General features: G+C 40.2%; 1 protein-coding gene across 1 annotated transcript in view; it reads right to left on the bottom strand.

Annotated features, from left to right (window-relative positions):
• Positions 1–258: 258 nt before the first annotated feature.
• wif1 (wnt inhibitory factor 1) overlaps positions 259–14,586 on the bottom strand; it is a 34,066-nt gene continuing 19,738 nt past the window's right edge. The window contains exons 5-10 of the mRNA XM_080191733.1: positions 13,929–14,024; positions 12,089–12,184; positions 8,190–8,285; positions 5,730–5,825; positions 1,900–1,995; positions 259–1,401 (exon numbers count right to left, since the gene is read on the bottom strand). Of these exons, the coding sequence (XP_080047859.1) occupies positions 1,280–1,401; positions 1,900–1,995; positions 5,730–5,825; positions 8,190–8,285; positions 12,089–12,184; positions 13,929–14,024 (602 nt within the window). The 3' untranslated portion in view covers positions 259–1,279. The remainder of the gene's footprint in view (positions 1,402–1,899; positions 1,996–5,729; positions 5,826–8,189; positions 8,286–12,088; positions 12,185–13,928; positions 14,025–14,586) is intronic.

Here is a 14,586-nt window from a genome sequence, read left to right as displayed (position 1 = left end):
TGCCAATTGGAAGACCAACCTGTCATTAATCAGCCACTGGGAGAACTGCAATGTTATTTTATTCCAACAGGTTTCTGACTCTGTGGCTCCCACCAGATTCTCTGCACCCGCCTCAACAAGCCTGTCACAGCAGAACTGAGAGAATTCAACCCACAGACTTATTGTGTAATTGTATAGCAAGGGAATAAATTTATAGCAACCTGAGCACTTTCAAATAACCAGCATCATGTATTTAATAGTTATACTGCACCCAAATTTTATGAGATTATGAAGTCTTTATTTTGTTCATATTTATACAGATGCATACAGCAGTTTCTTAATTTGTCTTGTATATTAAACATAGTAAAAAGTTATGTCTTTTAGCATTTTGAAAAATGACAAAATGAAATGTGAACATAACATTTAGATAAATGTGGATTGCTAATATCATTAATTCAGAAAATCATAAAATATGGCACTTCTACCGATGTAAGTTTTCCACCTCATCTAAAAAGCCAATTTGTGGCTGTGCTTAGGAGCTATTCGGACCGAAGTGTCTAGCCTGCTGTCAGGTAGCAGCTGTATTTAAGAGTTTTCAGTGATATATTACACTCTACCTTCACTTACAAAGAATTCCGGGCAATTGTATTTGCACAGATTCGTGCCAGAAAGCAAAAAATCTAGACAGTAGATTACGTTGTTTGCAGTGAAGTCTATATCAGACTACAGAATAGTGTACCAAAACAGGTCTGCTTTCCAATGGAACGTTTGCATTACAGGCTAATATTGCTCTACAACTGACTACTTTTTACTTCATCTCTAGGCAATATTCATGCTGATATCAAAGATATTCTGAAAACTTAATTTGTTTAATATGTATTTTCTGTGTACAAATATCTTCATATTTAAAATACATAAACCAGCACCTCATTTTGGCCGCTGTGCCAGGTACCCTGGCTTCAGTAAGTAGTAGAGGCTGTGTATAAATAATACTTCTTTGATGTTTATTGCTGCATCAAATGTATGTATTCTCTATAAGTTCATTAATTTAAATTCGTAGGTGTAAATATTAAAATATTTGAGCTAAAAATGTACACTGATTCCCTTAAAATGCAAAAGAGGGAAAGAATATTCCCATATCATTAGAAAGCTTCTTGCTCCAACCTAAGTATTGTTCTGGAGATATGGCAAAATAGAGGAGTGGTTTTTCCATTACAGATTTTTTTTAAAACTTAGTACTCAGTGGGTTTAGTGGAGTCGTAAACTGTACATACAGTAAAAACGTTTCAGATGTTTTCCTTCACCAAATGTAATTAGATTCGGGCGGTACGTGACTCTCAATGTTCTCCTTAGGTAAAGGCGTATGCTGTCTGTGCTTGAAGTTTGCTGACCTCAGGGTGTTCAATCGGCTTGCTCCATATCCTTAAAAAAAAATAGTAAGAGGCTAAAAACAGCCAACTGATGCGTCTCCAGCATCTGTGCAATTCATGTGATTTTTGGATTAGCTGCAAAGCAGACTCGGTGACAGAATACGCTTCCAGTGGACAGCAGGAATATGTCAACAAATATACGCTAAACCGATAGGATTTCAAAGATATGTTCTGCATTCAATCTACAGTCTCAATTAGCTACAGTAACCAGCTATACTTTCCATTTAATGATTACTCGATGTTCTACTGAAGTTTGGCTTGCAAGAGAAACCAAATCCAGCATTAAAGCATTAAATTTATTCCGGAGGTGATTTATTGGTTAGATTCGTCTCTATTAAATGGGACAAAGAACCACGGTAATTAGTTGAAAGGTATCAAATTACCTGGGATTTAATACATTCTTAAGATCAAATACGTTGTCCACATTATTTGGCAAAAAAGGCTGTGAAATAGGTCAGGGTTTCAGCAATAACCCTCTGTTCCCACTTACTCTTGTTACACTGTCTTCCATGCCAGCCCTCTCTGCATTCACATTTGTTGGGCTCAATACAGGATCCTTGTGGTCCACAGTCAGGTTCACAAACAGCTGCAAAAGTGCAAATTACGAAAGCTTAATTTGTCTTGATTTTTTTTCTGGGCTTAAGGATTTCGCACACACAATAAGCATAGTGGGTTCATTGAAGTTGCAGTTCATATGGATATATGGGCCAGCACTGCTGCCTCACAACGTCAGGGACCCAGGTTCGATTCCCAGCTTAGGTGACTATGCAGAGTTTGCATGTCCTCCCCATGTCTGCATGGGATTTCCTCTGGGTACTCCTGATTCCTCCCACGGTCCAAAAGATTTGCTGGTTGGGTGCACTGACCATGCTAAATTCTCCCTTGGTATACCCGAACAGGTGCCGGAGTTTGGGCGACTAGGGAATTTACACTGTAACTTCATTGCAATGTTAATGTTAGCCTACTTGTGACATTAAGAAATAAACTTTTTAAAAAATATCTTTCGTTTCCCAAAATGGGTATAATTTATTAAGTATACATTTGTCTTCACCTAACTTTATTTATGCCAAGTTTACATTTTAGACTGTGGCTAAAATGTCAACACCACATCATTTACAGCAAAAATACCTTCATTTTTTGAAATAAAACCAGTGACAATTGGCCTGAAAATTTATTTGGCCCAAGTGCCTCCTGTGTAGCAATCATGAATTCCCATGAATTTAATCCGTTCAAAAATTATTTTTCATAATTTTTCCTCATGTCACTTGACATAATTTGCTTTCAAAAGCATTTCTTTGATGTCAAGTGAAATCAGTTGCCATCATTTTACATCAATTGTTCTCAAATGCAATCATTTTGTCAACATCTGCCATCACTTGCACTCAGAAGCAATCATCTGACTGTTATTCTATTTCATTTTCAGTCAGAACTGACCATTTGGGGATCATTTTCACTTAAAAACATCCTTGGGATGTCAAATAATAGTTATCAACTGACATTATTATCATCAATTTGCCATCCTGCAGTAATCACTACAAAATGGACTCTTTCAACTAAACTAAAATTTTCCTAAATCCCAACTGATTATATAAGTAGTGTACAGAGTCAAACACACACAATCTCACCCAACCTCTCTCACCCCTTCCTCCCACCACATCCCTTATTCGCCTCCCGCAAACACCTCTTATTCCTGTCTTCCTCCTCCCACTTTCTTTCCCCCTTCCTTTCTTCCCAAATCTCTCTCCCGCTTCCCCTCTCATCCCCCCCACTTGTCTCTTACCCCCTCCTCTCTTTCCCCTGCCCATACCTTCCCACTCCACTTCTTTCCCCTCACCTTTAGTCTGTGCCCCTCCCTTCATTCCCATCCTCTCCTTTCATACATCCTAACCTCTTTTCCCCAGCCCTCTTTCCCATGCAGCATCCCCAACCCATCCCCACTTACCCCTCCCCCTGCAGCCTCCTCCAACTCCAGTCTCCATCTCTACACCCCTCCTCCCCCTTTTCTTCCTCCTTCCATTCCCCTTCTTCCATCCCACTCTACTCCTTCCTCCCCACCCTCACTCCCGCTCCCCTCCTTTCACCTTACCCCTCCCCCACTCCCATCCTTCCTCCTCTCCTTTATCTCTCCAGTTGCCTCCTCCCCTCACCCTTCTTCCCACTCCACCCCTACCTGGAGATCTGTTCACAGAAATGACATTTTCCAGCCAGTCCTGGTGCAGAATTGTAGTTGACATGGGGGCCGCGACTGGGGGAGTGGGGTGTCATCGGAAAGTAATGGAGATTGACAGGAGAATCAAGGGTAGAGTTTGGAGGCTGGAGAGAGGAAGGAAATTTTGAAGGCTGGGGGGAGAGAGTTGATATCAAGGGAAGAGACACTGTTTCAACCCTGAGGCCTGAGGGGTTGGGTGAAAAGTGCAGACTCAGAATAAAATGAATTAAGAACTGCCAGGCTCAGATTATGCTTTTAAGGATATACTATACAGTGGAATGTTTGTTTTGGACAATTTTTTTTAAATCTGAGTTTATTCAGTTTAAGTAATTAAGTTCCTTATATTTTTCAATGCAGATTGCTGAACACATCTGGAACTTTTGAGTGCGCTGGCTACAGGCTTGAGGGTGCTGGGTATCTTTAACTATCAAATTTGGTGTCAAATTCATTCCAAACTAAAGCTTTGGGTGTCAAATTGTAATTGAGAGCACTGAGTACACTTGAAAGCAAAGGCTGTATTAAAACTGGGTCAACTCCTTGATATAGTACAACTCTACAAGCGCCTGCCAGTCTCACTAAAAGAGTCATAATGCATGCAAAAGCTTGGATAGCAAAATAAAAAAATCAAAAGAGCTTGTCATTTTGTATCACGTACAGTCACACATTTATTCACTGAACAATCAAAGGAAGCAAAAGGGATGGAACTAGTCTTCAACAAAGCTGCAGAACCAGCAATAGCGAATCAGCAGCTCAGTTCACATTTCCCCCAGTTTTCCTCCTCACTAACTTCAACTTCACTGATTAGCTATGGCTCATTCTGTATTTTTGGCCAATTTCACTCCCAAAGATTCTTGAAAGCACAATTTATTTACAATGAAATCCTATTTGGAGCTGGTGGAAGGCAATGGCCCAGTGGTATTATTGCTAGACCATTAATTGAGAAAGTCAGCTAATGTTCTGAAGACCAGGGTTCAAATCCCACCACGACAGATGGTGAAATTTGAATTCAATAAAAAAACGACTGGAATAAGAATCTACAGGTGACCATGAAACCGTTGTCGATTATCAGAAATAGCCATCTGGCTCACCAATGTCCTTTAGGCAAGGAACGCTGCCATCCTTATCTGGTGTGGCTTACGTGTGACTCCAGAGCCATAACAATGCAGTTCACTCTCAACTGCCCTCTGAAGTGGCCCAGCTAGCCACTCAGTTCAAGGGTGGCATAGCAGTTAGCCCTGCTGCCTCACAGCGCAAGGGACCTGATTCAAATCTGGGCTTGGGTGACTCTGTGTGGAGTTTGCATGTTGTCCCCGTACCTGTGTGGGTTCCCTCCGGGTGCTCCAGTTTCCTCCTACAGTCCAAAATTGTGCAGGTTAGGTTGATTGGCCATGCTAAATTGCCCCTTAGTGTCAGGGAGATCAGCAGGGTAAATAGTGGAGTTATAGGGGTAGGACCTAGGTGGGATTGTTATTGATGGAGGCTCAATGGACTGAAAGGCTCCTTCTGCACTATAGAGATTCTATGACTAGAGATGGGCAATAAATGCTGGCCAGCTAGCAACACCTGTGTCCCACAAATGAATAAAAACAAAAGTTCACTCTGAAGTCAAAGGAGCGCTGATCTCCAGGATCACTGTATTTCTCAGTCACTAAAGCACATGCCATGCAACAAATTTCAGTGTACAACATACAGCACAATTACTGGAGAATCAAAGGATAAAATAACCAACCAGGGAAATTGAACTTTAGTTTTGATTTTAAAAGTTGCTGCATACTCGGGAGTATATAGAATGAGCTGCCTGAGAAAGTGGTTGAGGCAGGTACAATAGCAAGGTTTAAAAAGCATCTGGATAAGTACATGGATGGGAAAGGATTAGAGGAATAGGGGTCAATGTGGGCAATTGGCATTAGCTGGGAGGGCACCACGGTCGGCATGGACAGGTTGGGCCGAAGGGCCTGTTTCCGGGCTGCACTACTCTATGACATCTTTTTTCCTTCATCTTCCTTACATGATTCTTTCAATGATAGTTAAAGAAAATTAAAAGACATTGGCTATGCTGTACTGAGAAGTTTGAAAAAAGAAAGGCCTGTTTAAAATTGCAAGATACTTACGCTTAGAGCATAGGTCGCCCTGGTAACCTTTAATGCATTTGCATTTGTTTCTCCCTGTACATTTCCCTCCATTTCTGCACGGCTGCCGACATTTACCTGTGCAATAGAATGAACAGATTTCTGCTGTGAGATTCACATTTCTAACTATCCAACATATTTCAGTTATTCCAAGAGTACATAAGAAAGAATTAACTCAGCTAATGAAAAATAGTTCAATACGTGGGATGCAATATAAAAAAACAAAAGGATTTGACATTTGTTATACCCAAGTGAACTAGGACCAAGCAGCTAAAAGTCAGGATATATTTTTTGTTTGCAGTACTTATTCCAGGCAGCATGGTGGCACAGTGGCTAGCACTGCTGCCTCACAGCGCCAGAGACACGGGTTCGATTCCAGCCTCGGGTGACTGTCAGTGTGGAGTTTGCATGTTCACCCCATGTCTGTGTGGGTTTACTCCCACACTCCAAAGATGTACAGCTTAGGTGAATTGGCTATGTTAAATTGCCCCTTAGTGTCAGGGGCATTAGCAGGCTAAATACATGGGGTTACGGGGATAAGGCCTGGGTGGGATTGTCGTTGGTGCACGCTTGATGGGCCGAGTGACCTTCTTCTGCCCTGTAGGGATTCTATGATTCCTTGAGTATTTTATGCTTGCTTTATTGTGCGATATATTTAGAATTAATTTGAAACATATTTTAGAGGTTACTGCACCTTTAACATGTACAAATATACAATGATACAAGGCATTCAACAGACTGAACATTAAACACAATATGAGAGATTGGTTAGAAAAGTATATTGAGAGGGTACCTTTGCAGGCGTGAGAGATATAGCAATGCTTAGGGGGATTTCCAAAATCATAACCATGAAGGGGAGTGAGAGAACACAATATAGTTCAGATTAAAAGGACAGCATAAGATGATGTTTCTGCTAGGAGCTTATTGAGGTCAGGTACAGCAAGGTCATAAAATGAATTTGTAAACAAAAAATAAAACCTTTGAAATCAACATGCTAGAATAAGGATGCCACTGAGCTTTGCATTGTTGCGTGAGTGAGCCAGGCACAGCTTATGTTGTGGCCAGCGTGGGAACAAAAGTAGATCATTAAGCCCCTCAAGCCTATTCTACTGGCACGGTAATAACATCATGACTGATCTGTATAGCATTAAGTTCATTTAAATGATTTAATGTTTGCATGCACATGTTGTAGACACTTTCTTTAATAATTAATGCAAATGTTAGAATTATGAGGTTTATAAGATTATCTTTTGGGATACTGTCGATAAATTTAGTGGAAAATGAAGAGGGTCATGTGACCTTTGTTGAATGCAGTCTGTCTGACAACAAACCTGGGTGGTTTGATTGTTTGAGATTAAAGAGGCCTTAGATTATTTTCCTGGGAAGAAGGTGCAAGCTACAAGACAACGGCAGCAGCTTGTGTACTAACAGTAGATAGACTGCGAGTCTCCAAAGTCTCATTAAAGTATTGAGAATGTCAACTTGTAAATAGTTGTGCTTTAAACTGTCCATTTTGTTCCAAGATGAAAGAGTTTTGGCTCTAAGGATAAGTAATCAGCATCTCTACCCAGATACAAGGCCTGTATGATTCATGTTGCCATGGAAATAGGTTCCTAGAGGGGAAGGATGTCGAAGATTTCTTTGAAAACTTACAGGCACGGTAGTCTGCCAGGGTAAGTGCAAGAGCATCGAGAGGCTGAAAATCTCTACAGCTCACTGCATCACAATGTGGTTGGAAGTTCATCCTTGGATTGAAAGGACCAAATTTTGTGAGGAGTTAAAAGGAGGCTAGAATATTTGCCTAGCTTTAGCTAAGGGAGAAATCTGTAGAAAACTCACACTGTGAAAAACAACTCTGGAATTAAAACCTTTTCTGGGAAAGGAAAAAAAAGGATTAAACACTTAGGAGCTAAGAATTATTTTGGGCTAATTCTGGAAGATTTCAATCTTAAAGGATAGTGTAATGTATAGTCATAAAACATGTTTTTCATAGTTGAAAGAAAGGGTATTTCATTTTGTTTGCCTACAAACAAAATATTTACTAAATAGTGCTTTTAGTCTTTTGTTACAGTAAACATCTTGTAATATGAACTCTTATCATCCTTTCAGCTACTAATTGAAAGTTCATGTTTGTTCTTAAAAGTTAACAATCTTTCTGGCAAATATAACATCAAGGTTTAATTACTTTGACTTTTTAAAAAATTTAGTTAGTTGTGTGAGCAACAACAAATGACCAGCATGGGAAATCTTTTGATCAGTTTAATCATTTGTCAGTTGCGGGCACAAAGCAACTACTAACTGCAAATAACAGCGAATAGTTGAAGCGTATAATTTGTAAATAATCTGCTATCAGAAAGCAACCATTTTTGACAAACACTTCTGGCAAATACAAACAACTAAACAAACCACTGGTATATGTAAATGTACAAAGTTGATACTGACTGATTTCACACTGATCCCCTTCATAGCCTGGTGGGCAAATGCATTTGGCAGGATGAAAGCAGGTTCCACCATTGTAACAGGTTGTGCTGCAGTTTGCTGAAATAAAATTTAATTTCAAAATAAGGTGTTCGGTATAATGCTTAATAACAGATAGTGTAGCACAAAAGGTACTGCCCACAAAATGACTTGAATGTTCCGTGATCAGGATAAGAACATAGGATAAGAGAGAGAGAAGCAGGAGTAAATTGTTCAGCCCACTCAGCATGCTCCACCATTCAACAAGATCATGGCTGAACTTATTGTAGCCTTAGTTTCATTTTCCTGCCCGACACCCATAAATAACCCTCGAATCCCAAGCAGGTCAAAACATCTCAGCCTTAAATATATTCAATCCTTCAAAATCTCTGCAGAAGAGAAGTCCAAAGACTAATTACCCTCCGAGAGAAGAAATTCCTATTCATTTTGGTCTTGAATGGTATATCGCTTATGTTTAAGATGCACGCACAGTGCAGTGAAGAATGAATTTCCAGGACTTTGAACCAGTGATGATGAAGGAATGGTGAGACATTTCCAAGACAGGATAATGTAGTTCTTTTGCAACTTGCACTGAGAAGTGCAACTAACATTATTTGCTACGTACTTTAAAACTGCAGCTAAATCTGTTGCGTCCGATCCTGCAGATTTTGTAGTAAGTACTCATACAAATAATTGCACTGGCTTTGCTATAATTAATAATAAACTGGCTTTTGATAGCTAAATGTAGGACTGTAAGCAGAAGGGTTGGAGATGGCCAGATGTGATGGGTCCTTGCTTGGGTTCCCTCTGTACCAGGGTTTCTTGGCAACAACACAGTGGAGGTACAGCGGTTTCGCTACAGTTTGCTGAATGCCTGAAAGCTATTGAAATGTTGCATGCCCTGTTATATCCTTCTATTCCATGGTTTAATCTAGATGAATTGTTCATGTTGCTCGACAATCCTGTCAAGGCTTTACAAGTGGCATGGTGGCAGAGACTGCCTCACAGCGCCAGAGACCCGGGTTCAATTCCAGCCTTGGGTAACTGTCTGTGTGAAGTCTGCATGTTCTCCCTGTGCCTGCGGGAGTTTCCTCTGGGTGTTCCGGTTTCTTCCCACAGTCCAAAGATGTGCCAGTTAGGTGGATTGGCCATGCTAAGTTGCACCTTACTGTCCCAAGATGTGCAGGTTAGGGGAATTAGCAGGGTAAATGCATGGGGTTACAGGGATTGGGCCTGGGTGGGAAACTCTATCAGAGTGTCGGTGCAGACTCGATGGGCCAAATGGCCTTCTTCTGCACCATAATGATTCTATAAATCTTTTCTAAGCTCTGTGGATAGCAATGATGTCCTGCAGTTCATCATTAATTCTGTACTGCTCCCCTTGTTGTGGTTTTCCTTTTCTTTTGAACTTGACTTCTTGAATGCAAAGGGCAATCTAAATCTGAAAAAGTTAGACAGTCAAAACTCCATGAGCAACACAAGACCATTGTAAGGAGAGAAAGTAAATCACAAAGCAGGAACCAACCTACAGTTCAACAATTAAACAACAAAGGGCCACGAAAGGCAATACCTGACCTGGCCATCAGAGCAACCATATCAATGCTGTAGAACAAAACGAGATCAGGCGAGATCAAGTTCAGTTTCCAGTGTAACAGGTTTGGACACAATGGCAAATTGTGAAAGGCAAAAGCACGCAGAAGGCCCAAAGATTATCTACAAGGTTGGGACTATAAACCTAGAAGAAACACAGCCTTGCTTCTGGGTGAGGTCAAAGATCTTGGTTTCTCATTTTGGAATGCAGACCTTTCTGTCAATAGCCATTCAACAATTTTTTAATTAGATAGAGGAGACTGTCAGATGAAGAACCGGGCTAAAAGACCTTTGGTTTCAAAAACAAACACATCTTTTTATCAGCCTGGAGGAAACCAGGTTCGAGTCATTGGTATTATCTTGGAACCACTAAGAGATGCCGGCAAACTGATTTTCCAGTTGATGCATGTCATCCATAACAGTCTTTCTTCCACTTGAGCAGGGATGCATGTATGGCCTTGCATCTCTTCAACATGGCAGATGATGCCAAGGTAACTAGTGTCGTTAATCATGGCAGTTGACCAAACAGAACTGTATGTTGCCGAGTACTCAAACAAACTAACATGTCCAGACTGAGACTTCAGCCGTGAACTGTCTTCTCTCTTTGCAGAGCAGCTTTGTCTATTCTTGTTAGAGGCATCAGAAAACTTTCAATGATCAAACCAGCCAGCGACCCAGGAAGGAGCCAAGATGACTCAAGCGAAGGATACAAAAGATCAGAAGTCCAATGAGGCTTATTCACTGGCTCCAATGGCAACACAACAGGTTAACACTAAAACCATCAAGAATACACTGCAACTCCCCATCTGCAGACTTTCTGGAGCCAAATAGCAGCAGTCAGCAGATCGTGCATGTATTCATTGAACCTCAAAAAGTAAAAGAAGGACAAGAAGATGAGCAGTCTTTGTCCATCCTGCAAGAAATGAGTTAGAATAGCAGCCACCAATCAATGGAACAGCTGAACTGACCAACTATGGTTAAACATGCAGGAATAGAAGAAAAGAATAAAAAGATATTTCAATGCAAGCTTAAGCTCCAAACAAACAGAAAGAACCAGTGGTCAAAGAGTCTACCAGGCCTCCCAACAATAATGCAAATAAGTTTTGGTGGGGATATGAGGCCTCTTGAGTGCATGAATTTTAAAATTAAAGCTCTTGAATAGGGGAGATGGGGTAGTGATAGTGTAGTAATAATGATAATGCAATAATGACAATATTAATGTATGATAGCAATAACAATATAATTCATCACTTAAAATATACATTGCATACAGATTTGTTGAGGGGGAGGATTAGAATAAGGGTCTGGCAAATATAGGGTTAACATGGGACTAAGTACAGTATTGAAAATACAGTGGCGCAAGAGAACATATAACCCACACCTGGGGGTCAGTATAGTGTTGGACAGAAACAAGCATGGAGATAGCTCCCAGCTTGGATTCTTTATTGTATATTTCTACTTAATTCTAGTAGTTAGTTAGCCTATGTATAGCTACGATGACGCCTTCAAACCCACCAAGATGTAACCAACACTCCACAACAATAACTTGGCACCTGATTAGCAGTATCACTTGAAATTACTGTGAGAAATGAATAATTTCACACTGATACAGCAAATCTCTTTATTGAGATTGGGTTTACAGGCTTTGAGTGGAGGAAGATTTTTTGCTGTATTTGTAGCGCACCAAGCATCCCACACTGCTCCATCTGTATGGGATAAAGCTACAATCTGAATAATACAATTGTGAAACATGATCAGCATTACATTTTCCTTTTAACAAGTTCCAAAGGGAGTGGAGCAACAACTTGGCTTCTCCAGTACGCTGATATTTTAATGCCAACTTTCCTTCCTGATTCCAGTCCAGCTACTGACTTTAAATCTCCTCTCCCTGTATCTATTCTACAAGGGCTGTTGCCAAATTTTAAATCAGTATCAGGAGTCTGGACTGAAGTGGGAAGGAAGGAGTGAGAAGAAAGTCATTATTTAAACATCACGGTTGTGGAAGAGCTGAATTATAGCTGACAATAATTGGTTGATCAGAAAACATTTTTGAACATATGCATACCTACGATGGACAAAAACACACTTGTTATCTTGTAATTGTTAACCAGATTTTGTTGTGAGAGTGGTGCATTTCTAAGTGTCCTTAATGTTATAGGTCACCTGATTGTGTTCATTGATCCCATGGCCAGAAGTATTCTACTTCCACAGACATCTCTCACATTGATTAACACAAATATTCAACAAATATATCTGAATGAAATGAAGGAAACGCAGCCATGTTCTTCTTTTACCTTTATCACAGTTAATACCAAAGTATCCTGGAGGGCAGATACACAATCCAGGACTGACGCAGAGTCCGCCATTTAGGCATCTGGGGACACACAGAGCTAACAAAATGAAACAAGAGGGAAATTTGAATCAATTTTTAGAAATGCACTGATTCTCAGAGCAGCTTGTCCTGGAAATGTTTTACTAATTGGTAGTTCATCGCAAAGAATACAGTTGAAAAGATGGATGCACTTTTCGTTCATTATTTATTCCATCTTTGTTTGCTTCCCCAACCAACCAAGACAGCAGACAACCTCGCCCCAAGGCACTTCAATGAGGTGAGGGAAGTGGGCTGGAGTGGTCTAACATGCAAAGGTAAATTTACTCTGGGTAATGGCCCGCCAATAAACAGTCCTATCTTGGATGACTCCAGATACTTGGTGGAATGAACAACAGGCTTAATCCTAATATAATTATTGGGCTGACTGGCTTGCACATTTTCGGGACCAGTTTATATATTTCATTTTAGGTTGGCATCTTAAAAGTAAAATTTGAAGGCATTGATGCACCCCGGGTGTGAAAGTCAGAAACACAGTGGGGTGTGCGGGTCTCAGAAGATCAGACACCTCCCCTTTTAATATTACTGCAGGATTTTGAGTGCCTTTCCTGCATGGTGAAGTCTGGTAAGACAGCTGGAGACGGAATGTATTTAATATAGATGAGGTAGTGTTCCCAGCCTCCCATGTTATTCTCTGGTGAGCTTGCTGGCTGGACATCACAGGATAGGAGCTCCTGTAGAACATGTACTGTCCCTCAGAAGCAGTGGTAGTCTTGAGAGATCTGTTACTGTATCTCATTTTCCAGCCCTTCCCACCAGCATTAGGTCCCATGAGGGAGCCAGCCTGTGGAAATAGTAGAAACTTTAATCGATCCTGGCGCTAAACAGCCGCAGCACACTTCAGAAACATTGCAGCTGAAGGGTGCTCAGGGTAAGGAACAAAAATTCAAATGTCTGGATTACATCAGATAATTAAAAAATATTAAATGTTTTTTTGTTGACTTCACTGGGCTAAACTTAAAAACACCACAAATCAGATGCAGATGAACAGGCCATCTAGGCATCTTTTTTCCAAGATTACTATAATTAATAAAAAGATTGACAAAAAAGTTTTCACACGGTTCAAAATATTAACTTCTATAGCATTTAATCTTTGCACCTTCTAGAATTTTTAGCAAATGTGGACAAAGAAGGCAACAATATGCCAAAGTATATACCTGTGGTGAAGTGTACAAATCTGTGATGATTACTTTGAGCTGATACATTTGGTCAGGTTCTTTAAGCCAGCAAAGCGGGCATAATCACAAGCCATCACTTTTCATTTCAAGTAACAAGGCTGTGCATCTTGATATAGGGCAGAGGTGAACTTGAAATGTTTTATATTTCTAACATAACACGCAACTTCAATCCACTATTTTAGCTTACGGAGTAACTCAAATAGCTCTCAATTTATTTATTCATTCTGAAACTCATTCTTGTGCTCCTTTCATCTGCGCTGTTCTGTAGGCTTTCTGCATCATGTCGCTGCCAAGAGGCCAGACAAATACAGCCTTGTGACTGGCTGCTAGAAGGTGTGCGAGAGCCGCCAGGTGATTTGCCTGCCAACTTTCCTTCCCTTCTCCAGCTAGCTTAAAGCAACAACTCAAGAGAAAAGGCATACTGTCTTGTTGAACAGAAAAGTAGTGAGTCAGTCACAGAACTGATCAATCTTTGAAATGCACGTAAAACTTTTGTCCATCCTGATTGCACTGGGTTTAAAAATTCACAGTTAAATGATAGTATATGTGCTTTTTTTTTATTATTACCTTTCTCACAATGAGGTCCATAGAATCCATCAGGGCACTCACAGACCTGTCTCTCTGTACAATAACCTCCGTTGCGACAACCTCCTGGGCATTTAGCTTTGCACATAAGAAAGAATACTTGCATAAATCTTCAGTAACAAATGCATGCATAATTGTGTTGTCTTATTTATGTGATTCATAAAGGATGGCATTTGTAACAATAAGCAGAAGTAGTTTGCTCTGTACCAATTATTGTAAGCACAGATGCAGTAAAGTTACTTCGTTCTTAAAATTTCAGCTAGTTAAGGTTCATTCCTATACTTAGTAAATGATTCTAGGGCAGGGGGTTTCAATTAAAGTGTTTCCTGGCAAAAATGCCAAATTCATTTTCAATTTGAATTTACAACCTTTTAAATATTGCTATTTTTTTCCAGTTAGTTCTTCTTTTAAAAAAAGCAAGTACAGAGTGAACAGATAGCAGGATGGAATCTTTCCTTTTATAATCTTGTACCACAAGGGTCAAACTGATTAACTAAAGAATAACAAAAAAGTTAAATATGGCAGATGCCGAGATCCGAGACAAAACACAGAAGGTTGGAAAATCTCAGCAGATCTGGCAGCATCTATGGGGGCAAGAAAACAGAGTTCACATTTCGAGACCCATCTTCAGATATCAAAA

The sequence above is a fragment of the Carcharhinus amblyrhynchos genome, chromosome 6 (genome assembly GCF_965287045.1).
Source record: "Carcharhinus amblyrhynchos chromosome 6, sCarAmb.v2.hapA, whole genome shotgun sequence".
NCBI classification, from domain to species: Eukaryota; Metazoa; Chordata; class Chondrichthyes; order Carcharhiniformes; family Carcharhinidae; genus Carcharhinus; species Carcharhinus amblyrhynchos.
Note: the sequence above shows the minus strand (reverse complement) of the source record. Positions and strands in the feature narration are given on the sequence as shown.